This window comes from Scyliorhinus canicula, chromosome 5 (genome assembly GCF_902713615.1).
Source record: "Scyliorhinus canicula chromosome 5, sScyCan1.1, whole genome shotgun sequence".
Lineage (NCBI taxonomy): Eukaryota > Metazoa > Chordata > Chondrichthyes > Carcharhiniformes > Scyliorhinidae > Scyliorhinus > Scyliorhinus canicula.
In genome coordinates this window covers 232020920-232044725 of record NC_052150.1, presented here as the reverse complement: position 1 = coordinate 232044725, position 23806 = coordinate 232020920, and the positions used below count along the sequence as shown (strand labels likewise).

General features: G+C 49.7%; 1 protein-coding gene across 1 annotated transcript in view; it reads left to right on the top strand.

Moving 5' to 3' along the window:
* Positions 1 to 23806, top strand: part of LOC119965732 (protein scribble homolog) — a 154861-nt gene that overhangs the window by 46901 nt on the left and 84154 nt on the right. The window contains 1 exon segment of the mRNA XM_038796494.1: positions 5312 to 5501. Within this exon segment, the coding sequence (XP_038652422.1) occupies positions 5312 to 5501 (190 nt within the window).

The following is a 23806-nucleotide window of genomic DNA, read 5'->3' as shown; positions in this document are numbered from 1 at the left end:
AACAGTGCTGTGGACAGTGTCGAGGTTAGTGGAGGGTCAGTGCTGTGGACAGTGTCCGGGTTAGTGGAGGGTCAGTGCTGTGGACAGTGTGAGGTTAGTGGAGGGTCAGTGCTGTGGACAGTGTGAGGTTAGTGGAGGGTCAGTGCTGTGGACAGTGTCCGGGTTAGTGGAGGGTCAGTGCTGTGGACAGTGTCGGGTTAGTGGAGGGTCAGTGCTGTGGACAGTGTGAGGTTAGTGGAGGGTCAGTGCTGTGGACAGTGTGAGGTTAGTGGAGGGTCAGTGCTGTGGACAGTGTCGGGTTAGTGGAGGGTCAGTGCTGTGGACAGTGTCCGGGTTAGTGGAGGGTCAGTGCTGTGGACAGTGTGAGGTTAGTGGAGGGTCAGTGCTGTGGACAGTGTCCAGGTTAGTGGAGGGTCAGTGCTGTGGACAGTGTCCGGGTTAGTGGAGGGTCAGTGCTGTGGACAGTGTGAGGTTAGTGGAGGGTCAGTGCTGTGGACAGTGTCCGGTTAGTGGAGGGTCAGTGCTGTGGACAGTGTGAGGTTAGTGGAGGGTCAGTGCTGTGGACAGTGTGAGGTTAGTGGAGGGTCAGTGCTGTGGACAGTGTCCGGGTTAGTGGAGGGTCAGTGCTGTGGACAGTGTGAGGTTAGTGGAGGGTCAGTGCTGTGGACAGTGTGAGGTTAGTGGAGGGTCAGTGCTGTGGACAGTGTCCGGGTTAGTGGAGGGTCAGTGCTGTGGACAGTGTCCGGGTTAGTGGAGGGTCAGTGCTGTGGACAGTGTGAGGTTAGTGGAGGGTCAGTGCTGTGGACAGTGTGAGGTTAGTGGAGGGTCAGTGCTGTGGACAGTGTCCGGGTTAGTGGACGGTCAGTGCTGTGGACAGTGTGCGGTTAGTGGAGGGTCAGTGCTGTGGACAGTGTGAGGTTAGTGGAGGGTCAGTGCTGTGGACAGTGTGAGGTTAGTGGAGGGTCAGTGCTGTGGACAGTGTCCAGGTTAGTGGAGGGTCAGTGCTGTGGACAGTGTGAGGTTAGTGGAGGGTCAGTGCTGTGGACAGTGTCTGGGTTAGTGGAGGTCAGTGCTGTGGACAGTGTCCGGGTTAGTGGAGGGTCAGTGCTGTGGACAGTGTCCGGGTTAGTGGAGGGTCAGTGCTGTGGACAGTGTCCGGGTTAGTGGAGGGTCAGTGCTGTGGACAGTGTGAGGTTAGTGGAGGGTCAGTGCTGTGGACAGTGTCCGGGTTAGTGGAGGGTCAGTGCTGTGGACAGTGTCCGGGTTAGTGGAGGGTCAGTGCTGTGGACAGTGTGCGGTTAGTGGAGGGTCAGTGCTGTGGACAGTGTCCGGGTTAGTGGAGGGTCAGTGCTGTGGACAGTGTCCGGGTTAGTGGAGGGTCAGTGCTGTGGACAGTGTGAGGTTAGTGGACGGTCAGTGCTGTGGACAGTGTCCGGGTTAGTGGAGGGTCAGTGCTGTGGACAGTGTCCGGGTTAGTGGAGGGTCAGTGCTGTGGACAGTGTCCGAGGTTAGTGGAGGGTCAGTGCTGTGGACAGTGTGAGGTTAGTGGAGGGTCAGTGCTGTGGACAGTGTCGGGTTAGTGGAGGGTCAGTGCTGTGGACAGTGTCCGGGTTAGTGGAGGGTCAGTGCTGTGGACAGTGTGAGGTTAGTGGAGGGTCAGTGCTGTGGACAGTGTCCGGGTTAGTGGAGGGTCAGTGCTGTGGACAGTGTCCGGGTTAGTGGAGGGTCAGTGCTGTGGACAGTGTCCGGGTTAGTGGAGGGTCAGTGCTGTGGACAGTGTGAGGTTAGTGGAGGGTCAGTGCTGTGGACAGTGTGAGGTTAGTGGAGGGTCAGTGCTGTGGACAGTGTCCGGGTTAGTGGAGGGTCAGTGCTGTGGACAGTGTCCGGTTAGTGGAGGGTCAGTGCTGTGGACAGTGTGAGGTTAGTGGACGGTCAGTGCTGTGGACAGTGTCCGGTTAGTGGAGGGTCAGTGCTGTGGACAGTGTCCGGTTAGTGGACGGTCAGTGCTGTGGACAGTGTCCGGTTAGTGGACGGTCAGTGCTGTGGACAGTGTCCGGGTTAGTGGATGGTCAGTGCTGTGGACAGTGTCCGGTTAGTGGAGGGTCAGTGCTGTGGACAGTGTCCGGTTAGTGGAGGGTCAGTGCTGTGGACAGTGTCCGGGTTAGTGGACGGTCAGTGCTGTGGACAGTGTCCGGTTAGTGGACGGGTCAGTGCTGTGGACAGTGTCCGGGTTAGTGGAGGGTCAGTGCTGTGGACAGTGTCGGGTTAGTGGAGGGTCAGTGCTGTGGACAGTGTGAGGTTAGTGGAGGGTCAGTGCTGTGGACAGTGTGAGGTTAGTGGAGGGTCAGTGCTGTGGACAGTGTGAGGTTAGTGGAGGGTCAGTGCTGTGGACAGTGTGAGGTTAGTGGAGGGTCAGTGCTGTGGACAGTGTGAGGTTAGTGGAGGGTCAGTGCTGTGGACAGTGTCCGGGTTAGTGGAGGGTCAGTGCTGTGGACAGTGTGAGGTTAGTGGACGGTCAGTGCTGTGGACAGTGTCCGGGTTAGTGGAGGGTCAGTGCTGTGGACAGTGTGAGGTTAGTGGACGGTCAGTGCTGTGGACAGTGTCCGGGTTAGTGGACGGTCAGTGCTGTGGACAGTGTGAGGTTAGTGGAGGGTCAGTGCTGTGGACAGTGTGAGGTTAGTGGAGGGTCAGTGCTGTGGACAGTGTCCGGGTTAGTGGACGGTCAGTGCTGTGGACAGTGTGAGGTTAGTGGACGGTCAGTGCTGTGGACAGTGTCCGGGTTAGTGGACGGTCAGTGCTGTGGACAGTGTCCGGGTTAGTGGAGGGTCAGTGCTGTGGACAGTGTCCGGGTTAGTGGAGGGTCAGTGCTGTGGACAGTGTGAGGTTAGTGGAGGGTCAGTGCTGTGGACAGTGTGAGGTTAGTGGAGGGTCAGTGCTGTGGACAGTGTGAGGTTAGTGGAGGGTCAGTGCTGTGGACAGTGTGAGGTTAGTGGAGGGTCAGTGCTGTGGACAGTGTGAGGTTAGTGGAGGGTCAGTGCTGTGGACAGTGTCGAGGTTAGTGGAGGGTCAGTGCTGTGGACAGTGTGAGGTTAGTGGAGGGTCAGTGCTGTGGACAGTGTCCGGGTTAGTGGAGGGTCAGTGCTGTGGACAGTGTGAGGTTAGTGGACGGTCAGTGCTGTGGACAGTGTCCGGGTTAGTGGACGGTCAGTGCTGTGGACAGTGTGAGGTTAGTGGAGGGTCAGTGCTGTGGACAGTGTCCGGGTTAGTGGAGGGTCAGTGCTGTGGACAGTGTGAGGTTAGTGGAGGGTCAGTGCTGTGGACAGTGTCCGGGTTAGTGGACGGTCAGTGCTGTGGACAGTGTCCGGGTTAGTGGACGGTCAGTGCTGTGGACAGTGTGAGGTTAGTGGAGGGTCAGTGCTGTGGACAGTGTGAGGTTAGTGGAGGGTCAGTGCTGTGGACGGTGTTGGAGCTTTCTTTTTGTCATTTGTCCTAATATCCAACAAACAACGAACTGGTTTACAAAGGCCAACAAGGAGCACCCAATCTGCAGAGAGTAGGATAAGGAGCAACTAATTGGAGGGTAAAACAAATCAAAGGAATGTTCAATAAACGGGAAGCTATTGCGGGGGTTAAGGTAGTGAGAGAGTTTTGGAGTGCATGTCCACACATCCCTGAAGGTGACTGGAGCGCTGGATAAAGTGTCACGAAAGCTTAATAAAGGCTTTTCTTTATTTAGCCAGGTATTGAATGCAAGAGCAGGGACATGCTGGAAGTGTATAAAACACTGCTTCGGCCACAGCTGGAGCTGTGTGCACTGTTCTGGTCACCACATCACAGCAGAGAGAGAACTGCTCTGGAGAGAGAGCAGTGGAGATTGACAAGAAAATTGTAGCTGTGAGGAGAGACTGCGGTTCCTGTCCTCAGAACAAAGGAGGGTTAACAAGAGACATAATTGAGGTGAGAAAATTATGAGGGGCCCAGACAGGGTCGACAGGAAAGGCTCGATTCCCAAAGCCGAGGCATCAATTTTAGATTTAAGGTGATTGGTGGAAGGTCGAATTCAGATCAGGAATATACAGTGAATGGTGGAACACTCAAGAGTGTTGACAGTCAGAGAGATCTTGGTGTACAGGTCCACAGGTCACTGAAAGAGGCAACACAGGTGGAGAAGGTAGTCAAGAAGGCATACGGCATGCTTGCCTTCATTGGCCGGGGCATTGAGTATAAGAATTGGCAAGTCATGTTGCAGCTGTATAGAACCTTAGTTAGGCCACACTTGGAGTATAGTGTTCAATTCTGGTCGCCACACTACCAGAAGGATGTGGAGGCTTTAGAGAGGGTGCAGAAGAGATTTACCAGGATGTTGCCTGGTATGGAGGGCATTAGCTATGAGGAATGGTTGAATAAACTCGGTTTGTTCTCACTGGAACGACGGAGGTTGAGGGGCGACCTGATAGAGGTCTACAAAATTATGAGGGGCATAGACAGAGTGGATAGTCAGAGGCTCTTTCCCAGGGTAGAGGGGTCAATTACTAGGGGACATAGGTTTAAGGTGTGAGGCGCAAGGTTTAGAGGAGATGTACGAGGCAAGTTTTTTTACACAGAGGGTAGTGGGTGCCTGGAACTCGCTGCCGGAGGAGGTGGTGGAAGCAGGGATGATAGTGACATTTAAGGGGCATCTTGACAAATACATGAATAGGATGGGAATAGAGGGATACGGACCCCGGAAGTGTAGAAGATTTTAGTTTAGACGGGCAGCATGGTCGGCACAGGCTTGGAGGGCCGAAGGGCCTGTTCCTGTGCTGTACTTTTCTTTGTTGTTTTGTTTATTCTTTGATTTGAGGGGACATGAGGGAAATCTTTCTCACCCAGTGTGCTGGGTGTCGAATTCATTGCCTAAGTTTGTGGTTGAGTTTGAAATGCTCAAAGCATTTGTGTGAGGAACTTCTGAAATCCTTGTCTGTTCTGTGTCTTTTTTTTAAAATTCCTGTCAAGCAACATTTCAGACTTTTGGTTTTGAGGTGAGACCCCCCTGCTGCGAGCTGCTGTGTGGACTGACCAGGCAGACCCTTTGATTCAGTATGTTCTCCACATTCGCTAGCAACCAATCCACTCCATTGCAATTGTGGGGCTAACAGATGCTGGATGCAGATTGGTACTGTTTATCTTTGAATGCCCTGCTGGGTGACTGTGTGTGTGTTTTGGGTTTCCATTCGGTTTTGGAGCTGCAGAACTGAGCAGAATCCTTTTGAATCTCTCTCCCAGACGAGGTGACATTCTCTCTCAAATCTCAGCTGGAACTCCCTTGAAGTAAACAAGAGCAGTTAGCGAGCAGTCAAAGTCTGAAGATAGAGCTGGGGAAGGGGAACTTTTCCAGACCACTCGAAGGCCTCACGAGTGCTGCTGTTCTGACATTGTTTAACGGAGACAAGCTGTTGGTGAGTCTGCTGAAGCTGACCACATATCAGAAACTCAGCACACCTGATGTGCATCCTCCGAGAGTAAGGCTCCTCCCAACACAAGTTGAAGCGTGTCCCTGGAGGGAATGCCACAGCCTGAGAATCCGGCTGGAATGGGCCAGCTTGAAGATTCAAAACAGCTCAACACCTTGCATGCTGAAGAGATCACAGCCCACAAGAGACCTCAAACCCAGCAGCGAAGGTCCTCAAATCTCCAATACCTTTTCAATCCCTGTTAATTTTGAATCTTTCATACTCCCAGCGTGTATCTGTCTTTTGTGTGTCTCAGTCGGCGAGGGAGTGAGGGGGGTGAGTGGGTTGGGGTTTTGGGAAAAGTTAACTGGTGGAGCATTGTTCCATTATACATTACTCTTTTCCTCTTGTTATAAATAAAAAAAAATTTTTATGTGTTACTTATAATCTGGTGCCAGTAACTCATTGACGCAGTGAAGGGTGAAAGATCAATACACAAATTATTGGTTCATTCAGTTACGTTGGGACTCCAGGCTTTGTGGGGCTGAAATTCACAGCGCAGGGGGAGGCGATGGAGCAGGGGAGGCGATGGCGCAGGGGGAGGCGATGGCGCAGGGGGAGGCGATGGCGCAGGGGGAGGCGATGGCGCAGGGGGAGGCGATGGCGCAGGGGGAGGCGATGGCACATGGGGAGGCGATGGAGCAGGGGAGGCGATGGCGCAGGGGGAGGCGATGGCGCAGGGGGAGGCGATGGCGCAGGGGGAGGCGATGGCACATGGGGAGGCGATGGCACATGGGGAGGCGATGGCACATGGGGAGGCGATGGAGCAGGGGAGGCGATGGCGCATGGGGAGGCGATGGCACATGGGGAGGCGATGGCGCAGGGGGAGGCGATGGCGCAGGGGGAGGCGATGGCGCAGGGGAGGCGATGGAGCAGGGGAGGCGATGGCGCAGGGGGAGGCGATGGAGCAGGGGAGGCGATGGCACATGGGGAGGCGATGGCGCATGGGGAGGCGATGGCACATGGGGAGGCGATGGCGCATGGGGAGGCGATGGCGCATGGGGAGGCGATGGAGCAGGGGGAGGCGATGGAGCATGGGGAGGCGATGGCACATGGGGAGGCGATGGAGCAGGGGAGGCGATGGCGCAGGGGAGGCGATGGAGCATGGGGAGGCGATGGCGCATGGGGAGGCGATGGCGCATGGGGAGGCGATGGAGCATGGGGAGGCGATGGCACATGGGGAGGCGATGGAGCAGGGGGAGGCGATGGAGCATGGGGAGGCGATGGCACATGGGGAGGCGATGGAGCAGGGGGAGGCGATGGCGCAGGGGGAGGCGATGGAGCAGGGGAGGCGATGGAGCAGGGGAGGCGATGGCGCAGGGGGAGGCGATGGCACATGGGGAGGCGATGGCGCATGGGGAGGCGATGGCGCAGGGGGAGGCGATGGAGCAGGGGAGGCGATGGAGCAGGGGAGGCGATGGCGCAGGGGGAGGCGATGGCACATGGGGAGGCGATGGCACAGGGGGGGGCGATGGAGCAGGGGGAGGCGATGGCGCAGGGGAGGCGATGGCGCAGGGGGAGGCGATGGCGCAGGGGGAGGCGATGGCGCAGGGGGAGGCGATGGCGCAGGGGGAGGCGATGGCGCAGGGGGAGGCGATGGCGCAGGGGGAGGCGATGGAGCAGGGGGAGGCGATGGCGCAGGGGGAGGCGATGGCGCAGGGGGAGGCGATGGCGCAGGGGGAGGCGATGGCGCATGGGGAGGCGATGGCACAGTGGTATTATCACTGCACTAGTAATCCAAGGACCCAGGTTTGAATCCCGCCATGCCAATAAAATATCTGGAACTACAAGTACAAACGCATTTGGTTCACTAATCTGCCATCCTTACCCGGTCTGGCCTACATGACTCATAGATCATAGAATTTACAGCGCAAAAGGAGGCCATTCGGCCCATCGAGTATGCACTGGCTCCTGGAAAGAGCACCCTACCCAAGCCCACACCTTCACCCTATCCCCATAACCCAGTAACCCCACCCAACACTAAGGGCAATTTTGGTCACTAAGGGCAATTTATCATGGCCAATCGACCCTACCCTTTGGGGCAGCAGGGTAGCATGGTGGTTAGCATAAATGCTTCACAGCTCCAGGGTCCCAGGTTCGATTCCCGGCTGGGTCACTGTCTGTGTGGAGTCTGCACGTCCTCCCCCTGTGTGCGTGGGTTTCCTCCGGGTGCTCCGGTTTCCTCCCACAGTCCAAAGATGTGCGGGTTAGGTGGATTGGCCATGCTAAATTGCCCGTAGTGTCCTAATAAAAGTAAGGTTAAGGGGGGGGTTGTTGGGTTACGGGTATAGGGTGGATACGTGGGTTTGAGTAGGGTGATCATGGCTCGGCACAACATTGAGGGCCGAAGGGCCTGTTCTGTGCTGTACTGTTCTATGTTCTATGTTCTAACCTGCACATCTTTGGACTGTGGGAGGAAACCGGAGCACCCGGAGGAATCCCACGCACACACGGGGAGAACGTGCAGATTCCGCACAGACAGTGACCCAAGCCGGAATCGAACCTGGGACTCTGGAGCTGTGAAGCGATTGTGCTAACCACAACGCTACCGTGCTGCCCGACCTCCAGACCCACAGCAATGTGGTTGAATCTTAAAATGCCACTCAGCTCAAGGGCAATTATGGATGGGCAACAAATTCTGGTCTTGCCTGCGATGCACACGGAAGAGTAAAGAAAAACTGGCCCAGAGTGCAGTAACATGTGAAAGGTCCCTGGAACAGTATCTGAAAAGCTGGAACGGGACCAGGGGCTGGAAGGTGGGATTAAAATGAGCATACACTGACAGATCTGAACTGGTGAGGGTGTGTGTGTGGAAAAGATAGCCTGGGAAAACACACTCTGTACTGAGGGGAGACACCAGGATGGTGAAGTTGATCTATATTTAAACCAGCAACTCTTTCCTCATTTCACTGGTAGTGAGTCAGCATTGTTGTGCTTCAGCTTGGTGAATGTCACACACCACGCAGGTGATACAATTGCAGGCACATGCAGCAGGAAGCTATCCAGAAGGTGCAGGAACAGATACAGAAATACAGCTGTTCCACGGAGTGAACAATTCGGGTGAGCAGATATTATTGACTGTGAAGGTGGGGCGGGGATGGACTGGTGGCTCAGTGAGAAACAACAGACTGGAATGTACGGCATGGTTAACAATACTCAATCATTGCAGCACAATCGGACATTCAGTCCATCCAATGCTAGCTCTCTGTACAGTATTCCAGTCACTCCCATTCTCCCACTCATAGGCCCCTGGACTTGGGCTAGGAGCAGGAGGAGGCCATTCGGCCCATCGAGCCTGCTCCACCATTCAATAAGGTGAACTGGCTGTCTCTCAATTCCACTTTGCTGTCTGCCCCATCGATCCCCGTAACCCTGGCCGTTTATTTCCCTCAAATACCAATGACTTTCATTTTGAAATTAGTAACTGTTTCCGCTTAATAATAATAATCTTTGTCACAAGCAGGCTTCCATTAACCCGGCAATGAAGTTACTGTGAAAATCCCCCAGTCACCACAATCCAGCGCCTGTTCAGGTACACAGAGGGAGAATTCAGAATGTCCAATTTACCTTACAGCACGTCTTTCGGGACTTGTGGAAGGAAACCGGAGCACCCAGAGGAAACCCACGCAGACACAGGGAGAACGTGCAGACTCCACAGACAGTGACCCAAGCCGGGAATCGATCCTGGGACCCTGGAGCTGTGAAGCCATAGTGATAACCACTGTACTACCGTGTCGCCCTTGCACCCCCCCTAATGGCAGTGAATTATAGGTCATTACCACTCCCCACATTCAGCATCTCCTCCCAAAATCTGAAATCTGTGTTACCCTGTGCTTGTACCACAAGCCAATGGGAAGTGTTTCCTCATCTACCATATACAATCTTGTCAGCCTCTATCAAATCTCCGCTCACGCTCCTTCGCTCCAAGAGGAACACGCTCAACTTCTCCAACGCAACCTTGAAACTGAAATTCCTCATCCCTGGAACCATACTGGTGAATCCCCTCCTAACCCTCACATCCTTCCGATAGGGTGGGGGAGTCTCTCTGAGATAGCTGAGCAAACCACTCAGATTTACCAAATCATCACAAAGTCAAAAAGGAAAGAGCGACATTTCCCTCCCAACATCCACCTTGGAACAGGAAACGGGTCCAGCAAGTAACTCAGTCCAAGGGTAATTCGCGATGATCGTCATGCCCGCATCGCATGAAAGAATGAAGAGAATAATTAGTAAATCCTTCCACCCTCAAAGGTCGATGCACAGTGCTGGGGCTGGTTTAGCTCACTGGGCTAAATTGTTGGCTTTTAAAGCAGACCAAGCAGGCCAGCAGCACGGTTCAATTCCCGTACCAGCCTCCCCGGACAGGCGCCGGAATGTGGCGACTAGGGGCTTTTCACAGTAACTTCATTGAAGCCTACTCGTGACAATAAGCGATTTTCACTTCATTTTTCATTTCACATGTAATAATAATAATAATAATAATAATAATAATAATAATAATGGCTTATTGTCACGAGTAGGCTTCAATGAAGTTACTGTGAAAGCCCCTAGTCGCCACATTCCGGCACCTGTTTGGGGAGGCCGGTACGGGAATGGAACCCGCGCTGCTGGCATTGTTCTGCATTACAAGACAGCTGTTTAGCCCACTGTGCTAAACCAGCCCTCCTTGACACTCTTTAGAATGTGCCATTCACTATTCCTTCTGCCAAAATACAGCACATCACACCTCCCAGCGTTAAATTCCATCTGTCACTCGTCTGAAGCATGGCTGGAAGTCCAGAGTTACATATTGCAGGTTAAGGTCTTCTGAAAGCAGGAAAAGTAAACGAAGCAAAGGGATAGTGTTATTGATGAAAGATATTATTTAAGCAGCAGTACAAGAGGATATTGGGGAAGCGAAGCAATCAATGGAGAGAAAACTCTGAACTGACTGTGATCTTCAGTAAAACGCATATGGCCGGCCCTGCTGGAGGAAGCTATAGATTATTACACCATTGCAAACTGGTCAAGGATAGCTATTTCTTCCTTGAGAAGGCAGTAGTAATGTCATTGAGAGCAATATTCCAATCCCATACAATTCAAAATGGTACCACAAGAACATAAGAATTAGGAGCAGGAGTAGGCCATCTGGCCCCTCGAGCCTGCTCCGCCATTCAATGAGATCATGGCTGATCTTTTGTGGACTCAGCTCCACTTTCCGGCCCGAACACCATAACCCTTAATCCCTTTATTCTTCAAAAAACTATCTATCTTTACCTTAAAAACATTTAATGAAGGAGCCTCAACTGCTTCACTGGGCAAGGAATTCCATAGATTCACAACCCTTTGGGTGAAGAAGTTCCTCCTAAACTGAGTCCTAAATCTACTTCCCCTTATTTTGAGGCTATGTCCCCTAGTTCTGCTTTCACCCGCCAGTGGAAACAACCTGCCCGCATCTATCCCATCTATTCCCTTCCTAATTTTATATGTTTCTATAAGATCCCCCCTCATCCTTCTAAATTCCAATGAATATAGTCCCAGTCTACTCATTCTCTCATCATGGTGGAGTAGTGGATAATGTGGAGGGCTGTTGTAGGCTGCAAAGAGACATTGATAGGATGCAGAGCTGGGCTGAAAAGTGGCAGATGCAGTTTAACCCTGGTAACTGTGAGGTGATTCATTTTGGTAGGATAATTTGAATGCGGATTACAGGGTCAATGGCAGGGTTCTGAAGAATGTGGAGGAGCAGAGAGATCTCGGAGTTCATGTCCACAGATCTCTGAAGGTTGCCACCCAAGTGGATAGAGCCGTGCAGAAGGCCTATAGTGTGTTAGCGTTTATTAACAGGAAGCTTGAGTTTCAGAGCCGCGGGGTTATGCTGCAACTATACATGACCCTGGTGAGACCACATTTGGAGTATTGTGTGCAGTTCTGGTCACCTCACTATAGGAATGATGTGGAAGCATTGGAAAGGGTGCAAAGGAGATTTACCAGGATGTTGCCTGGATTGTCCCAGTGGACAGGATGTTGAGAGTAGTGAGGTCAGGGATAGGGTTAAAAGTTCGAAAGAGGGCACCGGCAAGCAAGACACTGGTTTGAAGTGTGTCTACTTCAACGCCAGGAGCATCCGGAATAAGGTGGGTGAGCTTGCAGCATGGGTTGGTACCTGGGATCTCGATGTTGTGGCGATTTCGGAGACATGGGTAGAGCAGGGACAGGAATGGTTGTTGCAGGTTCCAGGATTTAGATGTTTCTGTAAGAACAGAGAAGATGGTAAAAGAGGGGGGGGTGTGGCATTGTTAATCAAGGAAAGTATTACGGCGGTAGAAAGGACGCTTGAGGACTCGTCTACTGAGGTAGTATGGGCCGAGGTTAGGAACAGTAGAGGAGAGGTCACACTGTTGGGAGTTGTCTATAGACCTCCGAATAGTTCCAGAGATGTAGAGGAAAGGATTGCAAAGATGATTCTCGACAGGAGCGAGAGTAACAGGGTAATTGTTATGGGGGACTTTAACTTTCCAAATATTGACTGGAAATACTATAGTTCGAGTACTATAGATGGGTCAGTTTTTGTGCAGTGTGTGCAGAGGGTTTTCTGACACAGTATGTAGACAGGCCAACAAGGGGCGAGGCCACATTGGATTTGGTACTGGGTAATGAACCCGGCCAGGTGTTAGATTTAGATGTAGATGAGCACTTTAGTGATAGTGATCACAACTCGGTTATGTTTACTTTAGCAATGGGCAGGGATAGGTATATACCGCAAGGCAAGAATTATAGCTGGGGGAAAGGCAATTACGATGCTATTCGGCAAGATTTAGGATGTATAGGATGGGGCAGGAAACTGCAGGGGATGGGTACAATCGAAATGTGGAGCTTTTTCAAGGAACAGCTACTGCGTGTCCTTGATAAGTATGTACCTGTCAGGCAGGGAGGAAGTTGTCGAGCAAGGGAACCGTGGTTTACTAAGGAAGTTGAAGCACTTGTCAAGAGGAAGAAGAAGGCTTATGTTAGGATGAGACATGAAGGCTCAGTTAGGGCACTTGAGAGTTACAAGTTAGCCAGGAAGGACCTAAAGGGAGAGTTAAGAAGAGCGAGGAGAGGACACGAAAAGTCGTTGGCGGATAGGATCAAGGAAAACCCCAAGGCTTTCTATAGTATATCAGGAACAAAAGAATGACTAGAGTAAGATTAGGGCCAATCAAGGATAGTAGTGGAAAGTTGTGTGTGGAATCAGAGGAGATAGGGGAAGCGTTAAATGGATATTTTTCGTCAGTGTTTACACTGGAGAAAGACAGTGTTGTCGAGGAGAACACTCAGGTTCAGTCGACCAGGTTAGATGGAATTGAGGTTCAAAAGGAGGAGGTGTTATCAATTTTGGAAAATGTCAAAATAGATAAGTCCCCTGGGCCAGATGGGATTTATCCTAGGATTCTCTGGGAAGCCAGGGAGGAGATTGCAGAGCCTTTGTCCTTGATCTTTATGTCGTCTTTGTCGACAGGAATAGTGCCGGAAGACTGGAGGATAGCAAATGTTGTCCCCTTGTTCAAGAAGGGGAGTAGAGACAACCCTGGTAATTATAGACCTGTGAGCCTTACTTCAGTTGTGGGTAAAATGTTGGAAAAGGTTATAAGAGATAGGGTTTATAATCATCTTGAAAAGAACAAGTTGATTAGCGATAGTCAACACGGTTTTGTGAAGGGTAGGTCATGCCTCACAAACCTTATTGAGTTTTTTGAGAAGGTGACCAAACAGGTGGATCAGGGTAAAGCTGTTGATGTGGTGTATATGGATTTCAGTAAGGCGTTTGATAAGGTTCCCCACGGAAGGCTATTGCAGAAAATAAGGAAGTATGGAATTGAAGGTGATTTAGCGGTTTGGATCAGTAATTGGCTAGCTGAAAGAAGACAGAGGGTGGTGGTTGATGGCAAATGTTCATCCTGGAGTTCAGTTACTAGTGGTGTACCGCAAGGATCTGTTTTGGGGCCACTGCTGTTTGTCATTTTTATAAATGACCTGGAAGAGGGTGTAGAAGGATGGGTTAATAAATTTGCAGATGACACGAAGGTCGGTGGAGTTGTGGATAGTGCTGAAGGATGTTATAGGATACAGAGGGACATAGATAAGCTGCAGAACTGGGCTGAGAGGTGGCAGATGGAGTTTAATGCGGAAAAGTGAGAGGTGGTTCACTTTGGAAGGAGTAACAGGAATGCAGAGTACTAGGCTAATGGCAAGATTCTTGGTAGTGTAGATGAACAGAGAGATCTCGGCATCCAGGTACATAAATCCCTGAAAGTTGCCACCCAGGTTAATAGGGCTGTTAAGAAGGCATATGGTGTTCTAGCCTTTATAAGCAGGGGGATTGAGTTTCAGAACCACAAGGTGATGCTGCAGCTGTACATAACTCTGGTGCGGCCGCACCTGGAGTACTGCGTGCAGTTCTGGTCACCACATTATAGGAAGGATGTGGAAGCTTTGGAAAGGGTTCAGAGGAGATTTACTAGGATGTTGCCTGGTATGGAGGGAAGGTCTTACGAGGAAAGGCTCAGGGAATTGAGGTTGTTTTCGTTAGAGAGGAGAAGGCTGAGAGGTGACTTAATAGAGACATATAAGATAGTCAGAGGGTTAGATAGGGTGGACAGTGAGAGTCTTTTTCCTCGGATGGTGATGACCAACACGAGGGGACATAGCTTTAAATTGAGGGGTGATAGATATAGGACAGATGTCAGAGGCAGTTTCTTTACTCAGAGAGTAGTAGGGGTGTGGAACGCCCTGCCTGCAACAGTAGTAGACCCGCCAACTTTAAGGGCATTTAAGTGGTCACTGGATAGACATATGGATGAAAATGGAATAGTGTAGGTCAGATAGGCTTCAGATGGTTTCACAGGTCGGCGCAACATCGAGGGCCGAAGGGCCCGTACTGTGCTGTAGTGTTCTATGTTCTATGTTCTATTGGAGGGTAGGTCATAAGAACATAAGAATTAGGAGCAGTAGTAGGCCATCTGGCCCCTCGAGCCTGCTCCACCATTCAATGAGATCATGGCTGATCTTTTGTGGACTCAGCTCCACTTTCTGGCCCGAACACCATAACCCTTAATCCCTTTATTCTTCAAAAAACGATCTATCTTTATCTTGAAAACATTTAATGAAGGAGCCTCAACTGCTTCACTGGGCAAGGAATTCCATAGATTCACAACCCTTTGGGTGAAGAAGTTCCTCCTAAACTCAGTCCCAAAGATCTTATGTGATCTTATGGCTCTATCCACTTGGGTGGCAACTTTCAGAGATCTAAGGTCTTATGAGGAAAGGTTGAGGGAGCTAGGGCTTTTCTCATTGGAGTGAAGGAGGAGGAGAGGTGACTTAATTGAGGTATATAAGATGATGAGAGGGATAGATAAAGTGGACTTTAAGCGACTTTTTCCTTGGGTGGATGTAGCTGTTACAAGTGGGCATAACTATAAGATTCATGGTGGAAGATATAGGAGGGATGTCCGAGGTAGGTTCTTTACTCAGAGAGTGGTTGGGGCGTGGAATGCACTCCCAGCTATGGTAGTGGAGTCGGACACTTTAGGAACTTTCAAGCGGTTATTCGATAGGCACATGGAGTGCACTAGAATGATTGGGAGTAGGTTGAATTGATCTTAGTTTCAGACTAGTTCGGCACAACATCGTGGGCCGAAGGGCCTGTACTGTGCTGTACAGTTCTATGTTCTATAAACCAATGCTCTCAACTCCGGAACCAACCGAGTGAATCTCCTCTGCACCCCCTCCTGTGCCAGTACATTCTTTCTCAAGTAAAGAGACCAAAACTGTACACAGTACCCCAGACGTGATCTCACCAGCACCCTATACAGCTGCAACATAACCTCCCTGCTTTTAAACTCCATCCCTCTATGAAGGACAAACTTCCATCTGCCTTCTTAATCACCTGCTGTAGCTGCAAACCAACTTTTTGTGATTCATGTACAAGGACACCCAGGTCCCTCTGCACAGCCGCATGCTACAATATTTTACCATTTAAATAATAGTCCATTTTGCTGTTATTCTTACCAAAATGGATGACCTCACATTTATCTACATTGAACTCCATCTACCAGACCCTTACCCACTAAAACTATCTCTATCCCCCTGGAGACTTTCATTGAAACTATCTCTGGAGAAACAACAGAGGGTTGAAAAACAGAAGCATTAAAGCTGAATGGAGACTTCCTGAAGGCAGCAATAAGTGTCCAAATGCCTTATCTCAGAACTTAGACAGGTTTCGCGCTAAACCGGATCTATTTTAACGAGAAACTTCAATTTTCAAGATTGGGAATAGCAGAATAGTTCAGGTCGGAAATATCTGCAGTGGAATTCTCCGGAGCGCCGGGGAGGGAGAGGTGGGGAGTGGTTGTTGCAGGCGAAGGGAGAAATGTGTATATGTGTTTATTGAATATGCCGGGTGCTTATCTATTTCTTCTTTTTGTAGTTACTGGGGGGGGGGGGGGGGGGGGGTTTGGCTTTGGGGGTTATTGTGTTTTTTCTTGTTGTTGTTGTTAATATGGTTTTCGTGTTGTTTTTGATATGTTTTTGAAAATATTAATTAAAATTATTTTTTTTTTTTAAAGTCTATCTCTTGATCATTTGGTGAATTCAGAATTATAAATGTTCTCAGTAGTGCTTCTGTTAAAAGGTGTTTCTTTTGTCTTCTGGATGTTGTTTGGGAAGTTATTAAGGATTACTTAGTGTTGTATTCTTTGGGGGTTGTATTTGAATTGATGGTTGCTAAGATGTTCACTGTATGTTTTAAAAAGGTTAACTTGAGTTCATAGAATCAACATTGTTTTGCTTTAAAAAATACTTTTCCATTTCTGCTGTACCACACCTATAGAGTGGGCCGTGTGCTCCCCATACCACAATCTATTAAAAGTTGTGGGTCAGGTGAACTCCATGATACACTTTGGGGTTCTCTAAACCCTGGCCCATAACACAATGTTGTAATTCAATTACTTACAGATTTGGACCTCGTATAAAGTTGATCTTTTCTCTACACCTTGCTATAACAGTAACATTATATTCTGCAGTCTCTCCTTCCTTCCCTATGTACAGTATGCATTGTTTGTACAGCATGCAAGAAACAATACTTTTCACTGTATACTAATGTGACAATAATAAATCAAATCAAAAGCAACGTAGACAGCTAACCACTTTAACCCTCGTCGCCAGTTTTATGAGGGCCACGAAGAATCCGGCACGAGTTTAGAGAGTCAAACAGAAAGTAACTTTATTTACAACACTATGTATACAGCAGCTTCCTTCTCTAGCAGGTGCCACGCTGGCCAGCTCTATTTATACAGCGGCAGCTACGAGTGACTGCCCCCCTGCCCCCCACACCACCACTGGGGAGCTCATACACCCCAAAAATACACCATGGGATAATCAATTGTCCCCGCCAATAGATATCGGAATGGTTAGAACAGAAACACTCTTTCTATCAGCTGATGCTGACAATAAAAGTATCCTCCAGTCGGCCTGTGAATGTTCCACTTCTAAGCATGGGGGGCAGCACGGTAGCATGGGGGGCAGCACGGTAGCATGGTGGTTAGCATAAATGCTTCACAGCACCAGGGTCCCAGGTTCAATTCCCGGCTGGGTCACTGTCTGTGCGGAGTCTGCACGTCCTCCCCGTGTGTGCGTGGGTTTCCTCCGGGTGCTCCGGTTTCCTCCCACAGTGCAAAGATGTGCGGGTTAGGTGGATTGGCCATGGTAAATTGCCCGTAGTGTCCTAAATAGTAAGGTTAAGGGGGGGGGGGGTTGTTGGGTTACGGGTATAGGGTGGATACGTGGGTTTGAGTAGGGTGATCATGGCTCGGCACAACATTGAGGGCCGAAGGGCCTGTTCTGTGCTGTACTGTTCTATGTTCTAAATAAAAGACTGGGGATCCCAAACTGACTTTTTCAACTGATGGCCCATGGTTAAAGACCTTTCTCTCTGCAGTCAGTTCACCCTGCGGAAGCACCTAGTCCAGCACCACCTGTAGGAAGAAGGGGTTCAGCTGAAGAATTCTAAAATAACCTCAGTGTGTCTGAGGGTCAGGCTGGCAGGGGTCCTACAAATGGGAGTGACCCTCTGCAGGGAACTCTACCGCCTCCATGTTCGAATTGAAGACAGCTAATAGGAAAGGCAAACCAACCGAGGAGTTCGACATTCCTCGTCCTTGGATGATCACGGACCACAAATAAGCCACCTCCTCAGCAGCAAAGATCCTCAAATCTATCATATCTCTTAATCCCCGTTATTTATTTAACTTTCCTGCCCCCCTTACCGTGTGTCTGCCTTGTGTGTGTCTGGGGGGAGGGTGGGACAGGGTTTTGGGAATAGATAAACTAGTCGACCATTGTTCCATTATTTCCATTACACACACATCTTTTACTTTTGTTAGTTTTTTTATGTTTTACTCCTCAATCTGGCGCCTGTAACTCATTGGAGCAGTCCAGGGTAAAAGATCTCAGGAAAATACACAAATTATTGTCTGATTCACTTACGTTGGGAGTCCGGGATTGGTTGGGAGTCCGGGATTGGTGGGGCTGGAATTGACCACTCACTCACCCAGGGTAGAATCATAGAATTTCTACAGTGCAAAAGGAGGCCATTCAGCCTGCAGCAGCCCTCCAAAGGTGCACCCCACCCAGGCCCCGTCCTATTCCTGTTACTCCACCTAACCTGCACATCTTTGGACTGTGGGGGGAAACCGGAGCACCCGGAGGAACCCCCTCCCCCAAGCAGACATGGGGAGAACGTGCAGACTCAGCACAGTCACCCGAGGCCGTAATTGAACCCGGGTCCCTGGTGAGACTGCACCTGGAGTATTGCGTGCAGTTTTGGTCTCCTTATCTGAAGGATAACTTGCCAGAGCGGGTAAGAACAAGGGGGACACAGTCTCAGGATAGAAGATAGGCCATTTAGGATTGAGATGAGGGAGAATGTCTTCACTGAAAAGGTGGTGAACCTGTGGAAACCAAGTCACTGAATGTATTCAAGGAACAAAAGGATGATTCCTTTCAGATTTTACTGGTATCAAGTGACATGGAAGAAAAGCAGGAAAATGGCATTGAAATTGAGAATCAGCCTGGTCATATTGAATGGTGGAACAGGCTTGAAGGGCCGAATGGCCCACACCTCCTCGTGTCGGCTTTTATGCCATTGAAGCTCCCAACCCACAGTAAATAGAAACATTGAAGATAGGAGGAGGCCATTCGGCCCTTTGAGCCTGCTCTCCCACTCATTATGATCATGGCTGATCATCCAACTCAATAGCCTAATCCCCTTTCCCCCATATCCTTTGATCCCCTTCGCCCAGTATGCCATATCTAACTGCTTCTTGAAACCATATAATGTTTTGGACTCAACTACTTCCTGTGGTAATGAATTCCACAGGCCGACCACTCTCTCTGGGTGAAGACACTTCCCCTCATCTCTGTCCTAAACTGTCTACCCCCGTATCCACAGACTGACCCCGGTTCAGGACACCTCCACCATCGGGAACATCCTTGCTGCATCTACCCTGTCCAGTCCTGTTAGAATTTTATAGGTTTCTATGAGATGCCCCCTCATTCTTCTGAACTCCAGCGAATACAATCCTAACCGATTCAATCTCTCCACGTACGTCAGTCCTGCCATCCCTGGAATCAATCTGGTAACCCTTCGCTGCACTCCCTCGAGAGCAAGAACATCCTTCCTCAGATAAGGAGACCAAAACTGCTCACAATACTCCAGGTACCCTTCTGTGCCTTTGCCACCTTCAGTGCTTCCTCTTAGTGGTGTTCAACATGGAGGAGAACTGATTCATCAGCTGGTGATGACCATATCAGCTGTGGTAATCAGCAGGAGGTTTCCTTGCCCATGTTTAACCTGAAGCCAGGAGACTTCATGGGGTCCAGAGTTGATGTTGAGGACTCCCAGGGCAACTCGCTCCTGACTGTATCCCACTGTGCAGCCACCTCTGCTGAGTCTGTCCTGCCGGTGAGACAGGAATGGTGATAGTGGTGTCTGGGACATTATCTTAAGACATTATTCCGTGAGTATGACTACGTCAGGCTGTTGCTCAACTAGTCTGTGAGACATCCCTCCCAACTTTGGCACAACCCCCCAGATGTTTGGAAGGAGGACTTTGCCAGGTTGGGTTTGCTGTTGCTGTTTCCGGTACCTGGATTGATGTTGGGTGGTCCATCCCTTTTCATTCTCATATTTAGAGTAGTTAGTAAAGCACATGGGTTTCATTAATTGAGTTGAGTATAAAAGCAGGGACGTTATGCTGAAATCAGGTTAGGTCCCAACTAGAGTAGTGTGTCCAGTTCTGGTCAGCGCACCACAGGAAGGATGTGAGGATCTTTGAGAGGGTAGGGAGGAGATGTAACAGATTGGATCTGAATAGTCATTTCGCAGCACAGACCCTGGGTATTATTGAAAACTGGTAGAGGTGTTGCCATGGTGAATGCACCAGTTGATGGTTACTGACAGTTAATGTCCAAGCATTGGTTGAAATTTAAACCAGGCACGTTGATTGTAATTAGTCAAGGATTGCCCTGAACTGTTGAGAATTGCGCTGGACTAGAGGATTCATCAGAACTGGTATTTGTCTGAGTGGTTGGGGAGGGTTTAAAGTATACTGGCAGGTGGATGGGAACCTATGCAGGGAGCCAGAGAAGGCAGAAACGGCGAAAGGAACAAAAGACAGAAAGGGGAATAAGAAAAGCGAAAGGTAGAGAAACCAACTGCCAATAGTGGGAACGGGACAAGGAATGTTGAAAAGGCAAGCCTTAAGGCTTTGTAACTTAACGCGCAGAGCATTTACAATAAAGTGGATGAATTAATCATGCAAATAGACATACATGGGAGTGATACAATCTAGATTACTGAGACATGGCTGCAGGGTGACCAGGGATGGGAACTGAACATCCAGAGGTATTCAGTATTTAGCAAGGACACACAGAAAGGAAAAGGCGGTGAGGTTGTAAAGCTGGTTAAGGAGGAAATTAACACAATATTGAGGAAGGATTTTAGCTCCGACGATGTGGAATCTGTATGGGTAGAGCGGAGAAACAGCAAGGACAAAAACTGTGAGTGGGGTTGTATATAGACCCCCCAACTGGACTGATCTTGAGAATAGTATTAAACAGGAAACTAGAGACACATGCAATAAAGAACCACCTGTAATTCTGGGCAATTTTAATCTGCAGATAGATTGGGCAAATCCAATTAGCCACATTACGGTAGAGGAGGAATTCCTGGAATGCATACGGGATGGTTTTCTGGATCAATATGTTGAGGAATCAACTGGAGAACAGACCATCCTAGACTGGGTACTGTGTAATGAGGCCCTTCTGTCATTGGCAATCTGGCTGTGAGAGACTCCTTAGAGATGAGCGACCATGGCATAGAGAGTGAAGTAGTTGATTCTGAGACTAGGGTCCTGAATCTTAATAAAGGAAACTACAATGAAATGAGGTGCGAGTTGGCTATGATAGATTGGGGAGAGTTACTTAAAGGGGTGACAGTGGATAGACAATGGCAAACATTCAAGGAGCACATGGGGAACTACAGCAACTCTTCATTCCTGTCTGGTACAAAAATAAAACGGGAAAGGTTACCAATCCATGGCTCACAAGGGAAATTATCGATCCAAGGAAGTAGCATTTGGATTGGCCAAGAAAAACAACAGGTCTGAGGATTGGGAGCTATTTAGAATTCAGCAAAGAAGGCCGAAGGGTTTGATTAAGAAGGGGAAAGGACAGTAACAAAGTAAAGTTGCTTGGAATATTAAAAACTGACTCGAAGTTTCATAAATCATAGAATCCCTACAATGCAGCAGGCCATTCGGCCCATCGAGTCTGCACCAATTCTCCAAAAGAGCGCTCTACCTAGGTCCACCCCCCCTGCCATATATCCCCACAACCCTGTTACCTAACCTACACATCTTTGGTCACTAAGGGCAATTTAGCATGGCCAATCCACCTAACCTGCACATCTTTGGTCACTAAGGGCAATTTAGCATGGCCAATCCACCTAACCTGCACATCTTTGGTCACTAAGGGCAATTTAGCATGGCCAATCCACCTAACCTACACATCTTTGGTCACTAAGGGCAATTTAGCATGGCCAATCCACCTAACCTACACATCTTTGGTCACTAAGGGCAATTTAGCATGGCCAATCCACCTAACCTACACATCTTTGTAGTGTGGGGGGAAACCGGAGCACCCGGAGGAAACCCACGCAGACACGGGGAGAACGTGCAGACAGACAGTCACAGACAGTGACCCAAGCCGGGAATTGAACCTGGGACCCTGGAGCTGAGAGGCAGCAGTGCTAACCACTGTGCCATCGCGCCGCCCATGTGAACAGAAAGGGTAACACAGGGGAATTTATAATGGGAAATAAAGACCTTTGGTTCTGTCTTCACAAAGGAGGACATACAAAACGTAGCAGAAATTTGGGGGAACACAGGGTTTAGTAAGAGGGAGGAACTGAAGGTGATCAACATCAGTATAGAAAGGGCGGCAAAGTGGCGTAGTGGGTAGCACTGCTGCTGAGGACCTGGGTTCAATCCCTGCTCCGGGTCACTGTCCGTGTGGAGTTTGCACATTCTCCCCGTGTCTACCTGGGTCTCACACCCCCACAACCCAAAAAGATGTGCAGAGTAGGTGAATTCTCCATGCTAAATTGCCCCTTAGTTGGAAAAAAAATTGGATACTCTAAATTTAAAAAAATAAACAACATGAGTGGAGAAATGGTGATGGGGAAATTGATGGGATTGAAGGCGAAAGTGAAGAAGGCGTTTAACGAATTGCACACCGCTATAAGTAACAGCGAAACAGAACACCCGGAGGTCTTGTTCATGGTGGCTGGGGACTTCAACCAGGCCAACCTCAAGAAAGTACTGCCAAAATTCCACCAACACATCTCCTGCCCAACCTTGACCACTGCTACACAAAAATCAAGGGCGCCTACTGACCTATCCCCCAACCGCACTTCAGGCATACAAGCAAAAACCATCATGCAATGCTGGACCGAGGCAAAGGAAGAGCTCCTATGCAACTGCTTGGAGTCAGTGGACTGGTCCATATTTAAGAACTCAGCGGCCAATCTAAACGAATATCCCACGACCTTCACAGACTTCATCAGTAAGTGTGTAGAAAATGAAAATTGCTTATTGTCACGTGTAGGCTTCAAATGAAGTTACTGTGAAAAGCCCCTAGTCGCCACATTCCCACGCCTGTTCGGGGGGGCTGGTATGGGAACAGGTGCCGGAATGTGGCGACTAGGGGCAAAGAAGGTAGCTCGTACGTTGCCCAACCAGACCACGATCAAACCAAAGAAATCCAGGTGCGACATCTGCAAAGCCATCAGGGAGGCCAAGAGACAAGACCAGACTAAGCTAGAGTCAGAGTAACGACACAAACTCACATTGGTTGTGACAAGGCTAAAACAACATAACGGGCTACATAGCACATTCTATGCTTGGTTCCATCAGGAAACCATCAAACCGCTGTCAACTGCCCCAGTAGCCCCGGACACACCATCCAAAGTCAGATCGGCGTTCCTGAAAGTGAACCCTCCGAATGCGACGGGTCCTGACGGAGTCCCTGGTTGCGCACTCAGAGCCTGCGCGGACCAGCTGGTGGGTGTGTTTGCAGACATCTTTAACCTCTACCTCCTCCGTTCCGAGGTCCCCACCTGCTTCATGAAGACCACTATCATACCAAAGAAGAACCAGGCATTGACTATCGTCCGGTGGCCCTGACATCGATCATTATCAAGTGCTTCGAGAGGTTGGTCATAAAGTGCATCACCACCATACTCCCAGAATGCCTTGATCCACAGCAGACGCCATTTCCCTGGCCCTACACTCATCCCTGGAGCATCTCGACAACAAGGACTCCAACATTAGACTCCTATTCATTTACTACAGCTCCGCCTTCAACACCATAATCCCAGCCAGGCTCATATCAAAGCTCCAAAACCTAGGACTTGGCTCCTCACTCTGCAACTGGATCCTCGGCTTTCTGACCCACAGACCACAATCAGAATAAACAACAACACCTCCTCCACGATAATCTTAAATACCGGTGCTTCACAAGGCTGCGTACTTAGCCCCCTACTATACTCCCTGTACACACACGACTGCGTGGCAAAACTTGGCTCCAACTCCATCCAAAAGATGGCACGACCATAGTGGGTCAAATCTCAAACATCGATGAGTCAGAATACAGGAGGGAGATAAAGAACCTAGTGGAGTCCTGCAGGGACAACAATCTCTCCCTCAATGTCAGCAAAACTAAAGAGCTGGTCATTG